This window comes from Tauraco erythrolophus, chromosome 25 (genome assembly GCF_009769465.1).
Source record: "Tauraco erythrolophus isolate bTauEry1 chromosome 25, bTauEry1.pri, whole genome shotgun sequence".
Lineage (NCBI taxonomy): Eukaryota > Metazoa > Chordata > Aves > Musophagiformes > Musophagidae > Tauraco > Tauraco erythrolophus.
The window spans coordinates 3,634,035-3,650,050 of record NC_141489.1 but is presented as its reverse complement, the minus strand read 5'-3'; the positions used below and the strand labels follow the sequence as shown (position 1 = coordinate 3,650,050).

The 16,016-nt window shown below is 59.6% G+C and overlaps 1 protein-coding gene across 2 annotated transcripts in view; it reads left to right on the top strand.

Moving 5' to 3' along the window:
• Positions 1 to 16,016, top strand: part of KCNH6 (potassium voltage-gated channel subfamily H member 6) — a 32,600-nt gene that overhangs the window by 10,260 nt on the left and 6,324 nt on the right. The window contains exons 3-9 of one of the 2 annotated variants that reach the window (XM_086626381.1): positions 1,552 to 1,707; positions 4,462 to 4,571; positions 6,431 to 6,743; positions 8,297 to 8,508; positions 13,194 to 13,622; positions 14,402 to 14,801; positions 15,098 to 15,297. In XM_086626381.1, coding sequence (XP_086482507.1) covers positions 1,552 to 1,707; positions 4,462 to 4,571; positions 6,431 to 6,743; positions 8,297 to 8,508; positions 13,194 to 13,622; positions 14,402 to 14,801; positions 15,098 to 15,297 — 1,820 coding nt within the window. The remainder of the gene's footprint in view (positions 1 to 1,551; positions 1,708 to 4,461; positions 4,572 to 6,430; positions 6,744 to 8,296; positions 8,509 to 13,193; positions 13,623 to 14,401; positions 14,802 to 15,097; positions 15,298 to 16,016) is intronic. The other variant, XM_086626382.1, reaches the window with a different exon arrangement.

The window sequence follows — 16,016 nt, the reverse complement described above, 5'->3', positions numbered from 1 at the left end:
GCGTGCCTGTGCGTCCCTTCGAAACAGCTTCATCTGCTGAAAATCCCCCCCCTCCCCCGCCTCCCCCCGGCTCACACATTTAAGTGGATTTCCTCTCCCTGCGGTGAACAACGATGAAATAAAGAAAGAAAGAAATAATCGCGGCTGCCGGGCCCTTTAAACGGATTTCACCGTATCCATTTCTTGCCTGTTCTTGTGCGTGTGCGTGTCTGTGGATGTGCACATCCCTGACGTCACGGCAGATTTGAAAGTTGCCCGATGGTGGCCATCTGCTCCTGATTACGGGAGGCCCTGAGCTCCTTAAAATTATACGCAGAAAGGCCGACATTCCCCCTCCCGGCCGGAGCTCGGCCATGGGGAGAGCGGGAGAGCACCGGACCCGGGTGGCAGCACGTCCCTGCCCGATCCGCTAATCCCTGGTAAGCAGAGCACAAGGGAATGGTGAGATCAGGGACCCGCAGCCGGCAAAAAACTGCCATGCACGGAGGTGGCTTTGCTCCGTACGGCCGGGCAGGGGTACCTGGTTGCTCCATTGTTTCTCGGAGGTTTGGGGTAGGAGCCCTGGGGGGGCTCCAGGGGTTTTGCCAGAGGGGCTGCGGCAGCAGATGCAGCGCGAGGGCTCCTGCTCCCATCGGTGCCAAAGCAATGGGAGATGTGTCGCTCAAGAGACCTGCAGTGGTTATACCTTCAGGTAGGGTTTTTGAAGGATTTGGGGGAATAAAGCTGGCAAGGGAGGTGGGAACCACCCCCAGTATCCTCCACTTGCTGCTTTGGGAAAGGCCTGCAGGTATTTTTGGATGCCTCTAATTGCAAACTGGTGCCTGGCTGCCAGCACAAGCAGAGCCACGGGGTCAAGCTGGCATCAGACAGGCAAATCCATATGGCCTCGTGCCCTCTGGCCATGTTCGAGGTCCTCCCCACAGCCTCGCCTGGCTCCCAGGACACCAAGCCAGTCCTTGTGCCCCTCCTCATGCCTCAGTTTCCCCATGGCAGGAGTGAGACAAGGCTGTGCCTGATCACTCCATGCCAGCGCCTTTAGGGGATGTCCCTGGGGACCATCCCACTGATCCCACCACATCCTGCTGCCCAGGGTCGGGACGGGGCACGCGGTCAGGCTCACTCCCATTGCCCACATCCAGGACACGCGATGGCTGAAGTCAGTCCCCAAAAACTGCCTGGCGATCACAGCACAATTAGCTATGGCGTGATTATAAGTAGCATGCTTAATGAGGTTAAACCACTACCTGGGACTTTCTGAGTTAATTACTTACTCTTTAATTGCTGCTCTCAAGTACATTAATATAAATGACTGTCTGAGATATAAAAAAAACAGGCAAGATGTGATGGGTGTGAGCTGGGATGCTGCAGAGATACGGCCCTTTCCCAGGGCTCAGATTGCCTTCCAAAGCCTTCACTCCCCATCGGCAGGGATTACACCCACCAAAGTGCTTTAAAAATGTCCTTTTCTGCCAAAAGTGTTTCGTGCTGGAGGGGGGTTGGAGGGGCAGAGCCCCCTGTGCAGCCCCCCCTGAGCCTGTCTCTGCTCGGCAGCCTCGTGTTTCCGCTGCCTGGTGGACGTGGTGCCGGTGAAGAACGAGGAAGGAGTCGTCATCATGTTCATCCTCAACTTCGAGGACCTGTCGCAGCTGATGGCCAAGCGCTCCAGCCGGAGCCTGCACCAGCGCCTGTCGCAGAGCTGGCGCGGAGGTGGGTGTCCGCGGGCACGGTGGGGACGGCGGGAGGGCGACACAGCAGCCTCGAGGGTGGGATCCCCATCCCATGGCTTTCGTGGGAGCTCGTGGGGGCTGATGGATGCACCCATGGCAGGGCTGGATCTGGCACCGCAGGGCTGAGCCCCGCAGAGTGCCCAGGAGCAGAGGTTTGTGTTTCTGCACAGCCACAGCTCTGCTGCCTCGGGGATGATCCGGCCAAACACCAACTGGGTGGAAAAAGGCTGCACACACCTCCTGAACCCCGGGGACAGGGACAAGGACCGACCCCTCCGCACGGGATAGTGCATTTTTAAGGAGAGGGTGTCTGGCTGTGAGCAGAGCCAGGGAGCCCCTCTGTGCACCCCCGCCCTTGCTGCCTCCTTCCCGTATTTAACTCCGGGAGGTTTTTTTCCGGCAGCACCTCGGGTTCCTCCTGTGTGTCTGCAGCTCCGGGATGGCCGGGGCAGGAGGTGCTGGTGTGGGACAGGACCCGTGCGCGCGGTCACTGGGAGGGCCAGGGGACGTTTGGTGTCACCGAGGGCAGAGCTGTGCTATGGGGACATCACCGCAGGAGAACGGCACAAGGACGGTTGCGCTGGGATGGCTCTGAGCCTGCCCCGGTTTTGGGTTGTTCCCCGCTGTCCCAGGCTCATCCTGGGGTTTTGTGGGGCTTTGGGAGGCAGCGGAAAATTTAAACTCCTTTTTTTTGGGAAGGCTGGATCAAAGGGAAGCTGTGGTGAGGCTCTCAAGGGGATGTGGATGCCCAGGGATGCAGATGTTAGAGCTGACCATGGGAAGGAGAGCTGCAGCTTCTAAATCTCCTCCTGCTCTGGTGCCAGTCACCTCTATTTCAGTCGGGGAAATAATCCTACACCTGTCTTCACGCAAACGCTCCCTGGGGATGCGGGTCGCTATAGGGAGGCTTTGGGCAGGTCTCAAAGTAAAGCCGTGGGAGCAGCCTGGGTCTGTCCCGCCGTGGCACAGCGGGACTGGGACCGGAGCCAGGACCGACGGGGACCTGCCCATTGTATCGGTGCGGTAATGTGAGTTTTAGTGCATCCACACTCAGTGCAAATATACATCCCGCAGCCATTAAGGTGTTTGTGTGCGTGGCAGTGGGTACCAGCGGAGGAGCTCGGTGTGGTGACGGGTTCTGTACATCCTCAGACCAGACACACGGACACGGGACTTACCGACGTACACGTGTGAGCGTACATGCAACCTGTGCACGTGTTCCCTTGTCTATGAAGTGGTGAGATTTCTATTTTAGGTGTATTGCTTTAGAACCAGGTAGCCTCTATGCACGGACTACTGAGGAAATCCGAAATCCCAGCACTGGCGTTGCTTCGCAGCCCCCTCAGCTCCCAGTATGTCTCGACATACGCTGCACCCATACCTCATCCCACCCCAAGATGTACCATTGGCTGTGGAAGGCATCCCTAGAATAGGGGTACCTCTTGCTTTGCTGCGCGTTGGAGGTTGTGCCAAGCATCCCGAGGAGTGTTGCTTGGGTCTCCCGCTCCGGCAGGGAGTGCGGAAAGGCCAGAGCTGCTGGCGCCAGCCCAGATGGGTCTCTCGTGCACGGGTTTCTGACTCAGTCTTTAATTACACGGCCACAGGTGGCTGCGTTGCCGGTTCCTGGCTCACTGGTGTGCAGGGGAAGGCGGCTGCTTTGCTTCTTCTGGCTGAAAAACTGCTCTGGATGGTGGGGTTGGGGAGAGCAGAGGGAGCCCGCATGGTTCCCTCATCCACGGGGGCGTTTTTGGGGAGCTGGGCAGGTCGGGAGCCTGCCCGAGCGGCTTGGCAGCGTGCCGGGGCTGGTGAGGGAGGCAAATCCTACCAGAGCCAAACAGCTCCTCAACGTGCTGCTCTTTCCCAAAAAGGATGATGCCTTTGCGGAGCTCGTGTCGCATCCCACATGCCCTGGGATTTAGGCCACTTTTGGTCCAGTTAGTGAGTACAACTGGTGCTGCTGGGGGTCAAATGAACACCAAGGCTGACCCGCGCTCTGAGGTAGCCCTGTAGTAGCCAGCGGCCACGGTCTCCTCCGTGGACCAGCACTAGAAGAGGACGAGCGACTTTGTACTGGGCATCAAGACTGAGTCCCACTGCAGGCACTGCTGGTTCCATGTCTGGCCCCTTCCCCTCCTGAAGCTCTTTCTCAGCTCCTTGCAGCCCGGCTGCCCTTGCCCTGGTCCCAGTCTCTAGCAAGGTGGTCTCCTGGTCCCCCATGATGGCACCAAGGGACCTCCCCTCTTTGGTCCAGCATCCCTCACCTAAAATCCAGAACAACTCCAGGATCAAAATTGCTAGAACAGTTTTTGTCAATGCCTTGCTAACTTACCGTGGCTTTTGTGTGGTTTTTTTTTCCACTAAGTCCCACCAAGGAGATTTAAAGGCTCGATTTCCTCCAGGTCTAAATCCCTTAAGTGGCTTTAACCTCTTTAATTGGCTTAGGGATGCTCTGCACCTTTCCCATCTTGCATCCGCCCTTGTAGGGGACTCTCCCCCCGCCCAGCGGCGCTTTCTGCCAGGTCAGGGTCTGCCTTGAGCACACGGAGATGCGACGGTGCAGGAATAGCGAGTGCCTTGGAGAAGGAAGGGCCACGCAGCACGTACATCCCCCAAAGCCCCCCAGAATTCTCCGTAGCCTCGTGCCCTGCCACCGCCCCACCCTGTCTCGCTCCGGCTGTCACGTGCAGCTAGGTTACATCTGTCTCTCTTGTGTTTTGTTTTTCTTTTTAACAAGGTCAAGGTAGGAGGTTGAAGTTTAGTCTCCCGTCCCTGCGGCGACTCAAAATCCAGCGGAAATCTCTGCCCACCAGTGAGTTTGATGGAGTAGCCATTGACTATGGAAAGGTAACCGTAGCCTTTGTCTGATATAAGCCCATGGCTCAGGCCAGGTCCCAGCGCTCTTCCTCTGCTCTCCCCATCCCGCTCTCCCTCGGCTGCTGTGGCTCGGGCCGTATCCGGCGGTAGGGGCTCCGGCGCTGGGTCGGTGCTGAGCACTGGCCCTGGCAAGGGCTGGCGGTGAGCGACGGTGCTTTGGTGGCATGAGATAGAGCTGGACAGTGCTGCTGCGTGGGGTCAGCCTGGCGTGGCACGTGCCGCGGTTCACAGGGGGAGCGGGAGATGTGCCGAGCCGGCGGGCACCGCTGCCAAAGCTGGGAGGAAGGTCTGGCTCCATAGTGCAAGTTGTCCGGGATGGTGGAGCTCCAGGTAGTTGTCCCCACCTCGAGGAGGGAACGTGATGGTGGCTGCGGGAGAGCGGAGCAGGTCTGCTCTGCACAGGGACGGGCAGGGACTTGCAGGCAAACCTCAAAGGGCACATTTCCCCACGTTTTCCTGGCATGGAGCAGGCAGCGCAGGCAGCTCTGGCTCCTCAGTCCTCCAGCAAAGACTGTGCTTTCCATGATGGAGGGTGACGCTGTCATTGCTGATGACGAGACGGAAAAAAACGTTGGTGGGACCTCTTTAGGGATTGCTGTTCTTGGTGGCTTCTTGACTGTTGAAAGTGCTCGAGGTACCTCCAGGCAAAGAGGTGCTGTTTTCTGCAGTGATGCAGCTCGAGGCACGGGGCTGTGGGCAGGAGGCTTGTGCTCTGCTAACGCATCCCCAGGCCCCAGGGTCTCACTGCGCTGGGTGTATCCGGGCAGCCTGGCTAAAGCTGCTTCCCAAAATTACAGATATGATGAGGTGAAAGGTGCCTGTCTTCTCAGAGCTTGTGCTTCTGGCAAGCTGAAGACACATGTAGTGTTCTCAGGTGCTCTGGGTACGCCGCTCCTGCAGGCACCAGCGCTGCTAAAGGCTCTGGGCACCCCCGGGTTGAAGCGGTGTGGTGAACTGCAATGTTTCGGGTGTACACACATGGAAGATGTGCATTGACGACAACCTGATGATCCACTGCTTTGGTGGAGCTTGGTCAAGTGGGGGCAGCCCAGCAGACACAGGGGCAGCCAGCAGCCAGCCCCTCCGGGCACCCCGTCCTAAAACATGCAGTAAGGTCCTTAGGGATGGAGAGATGTGCCACAGTCCCTGCCGTGGGTACGACTGCTGTGGGCACAGATCTAGAGGTTTCTGCTCCAGAGGTGGTTGCTCTGTGCACCCTGTTACAAAAGTCGTTAAAGGCTGGAAACTCTTCAAGTCTGCAGGGTAAAAGGTTTAGCAATGGCTAAGGGTTGCTGTAGGAGAAGGAGGACCACGTATGGTCAAATTTGCAAGCCCAGCAGCTCCTCCAGTGCCTCCTGGTGCAGAGCACATCACCTCCGGTAGATGCCAGCACTGGATGCCGGGCACCGGCCCTCGGTGGTGACCTGAGCTCCTGCAGCGGGTGAGGAAGGGCAGGTCCAGTGGTGGGATGCAGGGACACTTCGGAAAAGCGCGTGGCAAGGCAGGTACTCCAGGCAAGCCTATCCCTAGGGTGTCCTCTTCTCTTCTCGCTCTGGCCTGCTTCCCAGCTGCGCAGCATCGCCTCGCAAACCGCCCCGTGGCCGCCCAGCCGCCGGCAGGAGCTGGCAGGAGATGGGAGCTGCCAAGTCCCCGAGGACTCGGTCACCCCACCGCAAAGCAGGTCCTGGTCCCGGTTGGAGGTGACCTCAGGAACCGCAGCGCTTCCCAGCCCTCCGCCCCTCCTCTTACCTCCCCCGGTTCCCCCTCCTTCCCCCCCAAGCACGCGAGGACTCCTTCTAATAAAACGCTTTCTCCTGGCTGTCTTAAAGCCTGGTGGTGACTCCCTGATTTTGAGGGACTTGAAGACATCGCCCAAGGAGAACTGCGTGCAGTCAGAGACCGAATCCCTCCTGGAAAAGGAGCGGAGGCCGAGCCTGGAGGCCGACCCCACCCTACAACACTCGTCCCCGAAACAAGAGCCTCCTTTGCTGGGCCCACGAGGGTCGTACTCCGCGTGGGGTTTCTTTCGGTCTCGCCCCGGGGGCAGCTTCCACAGCCTCCGCAGGGTCTCCTCCTTGGACAACTTTGAGGCTGCGAGGTCTGAGTTCCAGAGAAAATTCAGGGAAAGGAGGGCAAACTCAGGTAGGGGAAAAACCCTGGAGTTGTTGGTCCTACTGCGGGAGCCACGGTGCCGGGCGATGGCCCCGGCACGTCTCGGGGGGGGAGGTCTCATACCCTGCACTGCTTTTCCCTCTGCAAAGTGGAGAAAAACTGGGGGTTTCCTCCCCAAAACCTGCTGGTCTCCATGTGATTCCCTGCGTCGGCAGGTCCTGCTCTTTGGGTAGAGCCATCCGCGGTGGTGCGCGTGAGACGCCAGACCACGGGAGGTGGCGTTGGGCTGCCCCACGTGAGGGGCGTCCCGATGCCATCCCACCTCCCTGGGAGGGAGGGACGGGGTCTGCAGGCATGTGCAACGTGAGCCGTGTCCACGCGTTGGAGGTGGACAAGACACTGACCAGGCCACTCTGTAGGGCTGGAGGGAACGTATCTCCACCACGGTGTTCCCGTCCAGACCTCTGGTTCTCGTGTGAGAGATGATAACAAACGAGACGGAGGTCAGGCAAGAGAAGCCTCAGTAACTGGGGATGGAGGGAGATCAGGCTGCGGTGTCTGGCTTGAGAAAACGGGGTGGGGGATCGTGATCCTCAAATAGTTACAGGTTACGGACCCTCAGGAAGGGACACGGCACAGAGGGGGAAGGGGAATGAGCGGGGAGGAGAAGGGTGGCAGCAGGATGGCTGGTGCTAACTGGGCACTTTCACAACATCTTCAGACACCTCCTGCTCATGACACCTCTTGGGTCAATGTCAGAGGGCAAAGAATAGAAAGGGTAAAAAAATGAAAATATAACCCTGCCAGTAGGAGATAGAGAGTTTGGGACACACTGGGTACAGTGCTTGGGAATGTTCCTGAAGCGCTGGGGGTGGGTACATGCTCCCTTCCATGCCTACACATTGCCACAAGCCTGACCATGAACCAGCCATCTCTGGGGCTTCCTCCCTGGTCCAGCACTGGGGTGAGCCAGAGAGGCAGGTCCCCAGGGAAAACTGCTGGGATCCGGCCCCACTATAGCTCTTCTTCAAGAGAAAGCTCTGACCTCCCTACCTGGAGCCTGGGGGTGGAGGATACTTCCAGGTGGAGACATCATGCAGCTCTTGGCTCAGTTTGGTGACCAAAAACCAAGGCAGCAGCTCAGGAGCTGTGTTGGTCAGGCTGAAGCAGGCAAAGGTGGAGGAGACCCATCTCCTTCATCTGCTTTCATGCCAGTTTTGCCATCCCTCCCTGGTGGGTCTCATTAGAGCTGGTCCCCAACCCATCACAGTTTTCAGGGGTTACAAAGGATACTGGGTGCCTCTGTATTTTGGCAGCTGGTCTGAGCCCCCTGAAGGAGGTTTAATGGTGAAAAGATGGGTGATGTGTCTGAAAAGCATCTCAGGGACATCTCAGGTTGGGCATCCCATGTCAGGAGCCACCCTGAAGAAGCCAAGCCTTTACGGCCGGGCAGACATTGGTACCTTCTGGTGGCACTTTGTGGTGGTCCCCAGCTCCTGGATGTCCTGCACTGAGATCAGGGCTCCACGGATTGGCTCCTGCTCATACCATCCTACTCAATGCTCCTCTCCATCCTCTTTCAGAGGCTTCCCACGTCAAACCCAACCCCCCGAACTCCACCTCGGACTCGGATCTCATGAAGTACCGGACCATCAGCCAGATCCCCCAGTTCACCCTCAACTTTGTGGAGTTCAACCTGGAGAAGCACCGCTCAGGCTCCACCACAGAGATCGAGATAATTGCTCCCCACAAGGTGATGGAGCGCACCCAGAACGTCACCGAGAAGGTCACACAGGTACGTGGGCAGTGAGATGCCACCAAGGCAGTGGTGAGGGGGTGGTGCTGCTGCTGGGGTACGGTCACAGCCATTCCTGAGGTTTTCGGAGGAGAGGAGCAGAGAGGACATTGATACCTGGAGTTTCCATCCTGGGAAATGCTGGTATCCTTGTGTCTGATTTTATCTCTGCCTCTGAATGGTTGAAATGCTCTTTTTTTTCCCCCTAAATTAGTATTTCTGGTACTTTATGGCCGGGGGAGCACCGGCATGAACTGCTCGCGGTGTGATGGTGGCCTTGAAGGGGACACACACGTCTGCATGTGGCTTCCTTTGTGGGGGAGGCTTTGGCCACCGTTTCCTGCCCCCCAACACTGGGGACGGAGCCCAGGGGCACCACTGGCCCCGAGGCTGGGGACTCCACACCGGGAGCATGGGTGGCCACACGGTCCCCTGAGAGACAGCAGGTGGCACTGCCTTGTCACCAACACGTGTGGGATTGCGCTGTCACCATGTGTGGCACTGCGTTGTCACCAACACACGTGGCAATGCGTTGCCACCAACACGCGTGGCACCACACCGTCACCAACATGTGTGGCACTGCGCTGTCACCAACACGCGTGGCAATGCGTTGTCACCAACACGTGTGGCACTGCGCTGTCACCAACACATGTGGCACCACACTGTCACCAACACATGTGGCACTGCGCTGTCACCAACACGTGTGGCACTGCGCTGTCACCAAGACGCGTGCCAATGCCCTGTCACCAACATGTGTGGCACTGTGCTGTCACCAACACGCGTGGCAATGCCCTGTCCCCGCAAGGGACACTTGTGGCAGTGCACTGTCACCAAAAGGGATGGGCATGGCACTGTGCTGTCACCGTGGGGGACACACGGACATCAGTGGGAGAGGAGGCTGCTGCTGTATCCTGCAGTCCCAAGCGGGGAGCTCTTACCAGTGGGGAAACTGAGGCACAGGAGAGCCACGATGTACAAGATACATCTAAGGGCACCTCCCACCGGGCCAGTTTAATGCAAATGCAGCCATCTGACCCCAGAAAAGCCACTGGCATTGACAGCTTGCTCCATCCTCCCATCTCGGTGCTGGCAAACCTTTAGCCTCGCAGCCTCCAGGCACGGTGGACGGGCTCCCCGCTCCCCGTGGCACGCGGCAGCTTTTAGGCTTGTCATCCCCTTGACTTGTCCCTTTCATTCCAAAACCCACTTAGTCCCTCTGATCCGGGGCAACCACAGCGACTCAGGCTCAGCCCCTGAATGCCCCAGCAGGACACTGAGCAGCCTCCATACCCCAGCCCCATCACGGGGGATGCTGGCACGGCAGGGGGGGACGCTGGCACAGCTGTGGCAGCTGCTCGATGCAGGGTCATTAGCTGGCAGTGGGGTGATGGGATCAGAGCTGACGGGTGGTGGCTGCAGAGCCCCGCGGTGCGGCCACACGGCACCCACAAAGGTCGATCTTCCCTTCACCTTAAATCTCCAGCCCGGATGGGGCGGGACGGGACGGGATGGGACAGGATGCGATGTGACGTGATGCAATGGGATGTGATGCAATGGGATGCGATGGGATGCAATGGACCTCTCCTCCCCACTGCACCTCTCCATGGCCTCAGGGGACCCAGGCATCCCGTCTGTCCTCACCCCGACGTCCCCCGTGCCTCCTGCCAAGCCACAGCCCCCTGTTCCTGGCCACTAAATAATTCATGGGTGAGGCAGAGACAGGGGCAAGGCGCCACAAACGGCGTCTAAAAATACCGGCTGGCAGGCAGGGAGAGGCAGAGACAGGCTGGCCAGGGGGGCCCGACCCTGCAGCAAGCAGGCACAGAGGGCAGGTCACAAGTGCAACGAATGTGCCGGGCTCAGCCTGCCAGGTCTGCAGTGCCGGGGCATGGCTGGAGGCACACAGGGATGCTGTGGAGTCGGTGCCACCACGCTGGGTCCTGTCTTGCAGATGCCACCTCTCCGAGTGCCCCCAAGCTGTCCCACAGGCGGGGTGGTGGAGCTGGGCAGGAGGGTGCTGGGGACAGGGATGGAGGGGCTGGGTTGTGTCAGGATACGTGCCAGGAGGGATGCTGGCTCAGTGCCTGCCTGCAGCCAGCACCGGGGGCCTGATCATTCCCAACCCCTTGTGCTTGAGGGTCTCCCGGTGGCTCTGGCATCGCCTCCCTCCCCAGCTCGGTGTCCCCATCCCCAGCACGGGGCAAAAGAGGAGGAAGGCGCGTGGCCACTGGGCCCTGCGGGGCACGAGCGACAGCCTGGGTTAGCCAGGGCTGTGGGAGCCTCCCCCCGTTGTCCCCACAGCCTGCACACACCCTGCTCCCTCCTCCCACCCTCCTCCTCCTCCTCCTCTCTCCCACGGCTGCCTCGCTCACTGCCCGGCACCCAGCACCCTGCTGCCAGCACCCAGCACCCCGCTGCCAGCACCCAGCACCCTGCACCATGAGCCTGCGGCTGCAGCTGAAGCCGGTAAGTGCAGAGGGAAGGGGCACCCAGCGGGATTGCCACGGGGAACACCCAGCACTGGCACCTGCGGTGACTCCCAGGGCCACCCAAGGGTGCCACCCACAGCCCTCTCCATCCCCGAGGGGCAGAGTGGGACAGGGCTTCAGCTGCTCCCTGGCTGCGCTGCTTCGGATGCTCTTTTGGGGGTCGTTTCTTTTCCCTTTTCTGCCTCAAATCTTCGGGGTTGTGGGTTGGTTTTTTTTTAATTCCTGCCTGGAAAACAACAGGGCTTGACCTATTCTTGCTTCTGCCACAAGAGCCGTGTGCCAGGAGCAGGGACGAGGGGCAGGGCAGGTATCCCAGCATGGGGAACAGCATCTGGGGACCCGAATTCCGGATTCACCCCATAGAGCTGCCTCCAGCCGGGAAGGACGGGGAATTCGGCTGCTGAGGGTGGGAGCATTGCTGGTTTTCCCAGACATTAGGTGTAGGAGCCCGTCTCGGGTCTGCTGGGCACGTCTTGGCTTCGGGACCAAGTGTTTCCCTGGCATCGCCTTGTCCCCTTCCCCGCGGTCCCCAGGCCCAGCTGGTGCCTCATTCCCCTCCGCAACGATTGCGTTTGGGTCACTTTTTCCAATCCCTCCCCTCTCCATCCGCCAGCGACGTCGGCAGCTCCTGCTGCCCCATTGGCGCTCTCATCCCCACGGGGGCCTCGGCATCGATCGGGTTTGATTAATCCACGCCGGGCTCCCGAATGCCCTTCGCAGCTGCGTGTCTCCCACCCGCCCGGCCGAGTGCATGCCTGGCTGCGTGGGCGATGCCGCAGCCCCGGTGCTGCACCCGCCGCACCGGTCACTGCCCAGGCACATGGGGTTGGGGGTCCCCATGGTGGACACCCGGACTTCGAGGGTCAGCTGCCGCCTGGGGCGCCGGGCAAGCTGCAGGCAGGTAGGAGCTGGGGGCACCCCCAGGGCGCAGGATCCACCGATGTCCCGGGGCTGGGGGACATGGGAGAGGCTGCTCGTGGTGGGACGGGGCTGCGGGGCTGGATCCGTGCTGGGTTGCAGCACCAGGAGCCCTTGGGAAGCCCTTGAACCCTAAGAGAGATGTCAGTGCAAGAAGGATCAGGCCTTTCTTCCAGATCTGTTGCCAGAATTATGGTGGTGCCCGTCACCGTGGCCTCGGGGCATGTGGAGCCTCCTTTCTCCTCTTCTCCGAAGCCCTTTTAGCTGGGGGCTCAGCGTGAGGAGAGGGCACTGAGGCCCCTCGCCCTCCTCTGCAGGTGGCACTGGTGGCTGGCACCGCGGGGACATCCACAGGACAACGGAGTGGCCGGGGCAGGCAGGGAGGCTCCGGCTGCCCCCAGCTCCGAATCGGCCCCTTCATGCTACCGTGACTCGGCACCTAAAGCAGGACGAGCCCAGCCCTCCCGGTCCCCAGCGGCAGTGTTGTGTCCCCAGGGTGGTTTCAGAGCCCACCAAGAGCTGGCGTTGGTCCTGGAGGGGGAAGGTGGGACACGTGGGGACTCCCTGGTGCCGCGGGAGCATGTCCCCAGGAGGGCAGACAGAGCCAGGGACACATGGCAAGGCAGGAGGGTGCCTGCGTGCATGAGGTGATGGTGTTTGCACGTTGGTGGCCACAGGTCACCCCCTCCCTGGGGACGCTCAGATGGGAAACGGGCATTGCCTGAGGCCAGGCTCTGCTGTGGGTGGCTCAAGCTCTGCTTGCAGGACAGCTGTGCCAGGTCCTTGCTGGGGTCAAGAAAGGCACCGTGCAAGGCCTGGAGGATGGCCAGTGTGCCATCACCTCTGGGGCCAGGCCATGCCACAGACCTGGGACTGCATCTCCAGGCTTGCTGTCCCCAGAGCCCTGCGCCAGGGACACCCAGCAGCTCCTGGGCTGGTGGCACAGAGTTGAGGGCACAAGGAGGTACGACAGGAGGCACGTTCCTCCCTGCCAGCGTGGTAAGATCAGAAAGGCATAAAGCAAGTAAACGCTTGCCCCAAGGGTGCTCTGGCCATTAGAGATGGACGAGGAGCCAGGCAGACCTTGGTGTCAGCCATAGTGGGCAACTCGCCTTGTGGCCTCCTGAACAAACACATGTGAAGGCAACAAAGGTGAAAAAGGTGTAGGAAACCCACTGCACGCTCCTCACTGTCCTACCAGCGCATGGGAGCCCCTCACCTGGCTTTGTCCAGCCTCTCTCCTGGTCTCCTGTCCTTCTCACACCCATCTTCTGGCAGGTGCTGTCCTTGGGCGCTGACGTCCTTCCTGAGTACAAGCTGCAGGCACCACGCATCCACCGATGGACCATCCTGCACTACAGTCCCTTCAAGGCCGTGTGGGACTGGCTCATCCTTCTGCTGGTCATCTACACAGCTGTCTTCACCCCTTACTCAGCTGCCTTCCTGCTAAACGAGGAGCAGGTGGAGGAGAAGCACTGGGACTGCAGCTACTCCTGTGACCCGCTCAACATCATTGACCTCATCGTGGACATCATGTTCATCGTGGACATTGTCATCAACTTCCGTACCACCTATGTCAACATCAACGACGAGGTGGTGAGCCACCCTGGCAAGATCGCCATCCACTACTTCAAGGGATGGTTCCTCATCGACATGGTCGCCGCCATCCCCTTTGACCTGCTAATCTTCCGCTCCGGCTCCGATGAGGTACAGGCAGGGCCTGGAGGTCCGTTAGGACAAGAGGGGACTCATGGATGGATGGGGAGAGATGTATGGGAGAGAAAGAGAGGGATATGTATGGCTTGATATAAGCGGTGGATGGCTAGGTCTGCAAGGAGAGGGGTGGTTAGCCAGAGGCATGGACAAGGATGTCGTTACAGGATTTTATTAAGCATCTGGGACCTGGGATTTTATTTAGTAGGGTCAGACAGCCACACGGACTCTACTGTAAGTGCTAAGATAGTGTCTAACTGGGCCCACTCCCCTTGCTGGGTCTGACCCAGCAGAGCAGGCTGGGTGCTCCATTTAGGGACTGGCCCCACACACCAGCAAGGCCAAATCTGGGCTCGTGTTGCCAGCCAGACTCAAACTGTTGGCAACGGGATGGTCCCAGTGGTTACTGCCCTGCCTGGAGGCCCCACCTCGGCTGAGAGCCTGTGGGATGGGGTGACCTGCAGCTGTTTTGGGAGCAATGGTTGGCACGGTGAGGACCCATCAGGAAACATGGGGTTGGCCTTGGCTCTTCTCCCTCCCTCACCCATAATCCCAGGGCTTGTTCCCTTTATGGGCAGCGGAGGGAAACTGCCCTTTCTGTGGCATGATTCATCTGCACAGTTTCAGATGTCATCTCCAGGACGAGGTGATTCACACTCTGAAAACGCATTTTTATCCTTCAAAGGGAGCACAGCTTTGGAGGATATGGAGACATGCCTTTGGCCAGATTTATCTCCTACTTGTCCCTGAGGTTTCTCACTTCTCCCCTGCAGACCACCACCCTCATTGGCCTCCTTAAGACCGCCCGGTTGCTGCGCCTGGTCCGCGTGGCCCGCAAGCTGGACCGCTACTCCGAGTATGGAGCAGCCGTGCTCTTCCTGCTCATGTGCACCTTCGCCCTCATCGCCCACTGGCTGGCCTGCATCTGGTACGCCATCGGCAACGTGGAGCGGCCCTACATGGAGCACAAGATCGGCTGGCTGGACAACCTGGGTGACCAGATCGGCAAGCGTTACAACGACAGTGACCTCTCCTCTGGCCCATCCATCAAGGATAAATACGTCACGGCCCTCTACTTCACCTTTAGCAGCCTCACCAGCGTGGGGTTCGGCAACGTCTCACCCAACACCAACTCCGAGAAGATCTTCTCCATCTGTGTCATGCTTATCGGCTGTGAGTGCCTGTCTGTGTCCCGCTGTCCCCATCCCTGCCTTGGAGGGTGGTGGGGCTGCTCTGAGGAGAAACAGGGAGAAACCCACCTTTCTGTAGCATGTGTGGTTTTAAGAGAGCAGCCACCTCTGCCTGTGCCTCTTCTGCATGGACAAACAATGGGGAGATAGATAGAAATACGGATTTTGGGAACCCAGTGGTTTCAGGTCCATGGCAGATACGGGCTTTGGAAACCTGCTGGTTCCAGGTCTGAGGTAGCATCTCCCCGTGTCCTGCTGAGTCCTGCCCTCTCGTTGCAGCTCTGATGTATGCCAGCATCTTCGGCAACGTCTCCGCCATCATCCAGCGCCTGTACTCGGGCACGGCCCGCTACCACACGCAGATGCTGCGGGTTAAGGAGTTCATCCGCTTCCACCAGATCCCCAACCCCCTGCGCCAGCGCCTGGAGGAGTATTTCCAGCACGCCTGGTCCTACACCAACGGCATCGACATGAACGCGGTGAGTACGGGGTGGGGAGGCCCCATGTCCTCACGGCACCTTGTCCTGAACGACCCAGAGTCCAGCTCTGGGTCCACCCAAACGTTTCCATCCTTTCCACCAGGGTGGAGAGGAGACAAGAGAAGACTTGGGAGGCTGGAGACAGAGTCTGTCTGCCCGTCCACCTCCTGCACCCCCCTTTCTCCTTCTCCCCCTCTGTCTGTCCATCCCTGCACATCAACCCAGAGGTTTTCCAGGGCCGTGACAGCATTTCTTGGCCGGAGAGCGGGTTTGGTGCCGACATGCTGGTGAGGAGCTCCGAGCCCCCATCGGCGCCGAGCACTCTCAGGCCGGTGTCCGTTGGTGTCACAGAGCCGCGGAGCCGGTATCGATCCAGCTCCTCTCCGCACCGCCGGTTGCTAAGCAAAGTGCATCCCGCTCTCGGCAGCAGGGAAAGGAGGGCATTTAAATAAACCTCGATCCATTTTAATTAGAGCCCGGAGAGGCGGCTGTTTGTTAGCAAAGGGGGGATCAATGGCGGAGCCGCGCTGGAGAGGTGCCGTGTCTCCGAGTGCGGCGGGGAGGCTCGTGCTGGTGGTGCCGGGCACCGTGGGGGTGAGGAGGGGGCTCGGCTGGGGCAGCCCGGGCTGCCAGGGGAGCAGGACTCTGCTTATGGCCGCAGGGCCCAGTGCACAAACATGTTGGCTCATCTGGCGGTGAGGCAGAGAGAGGAATGAGAA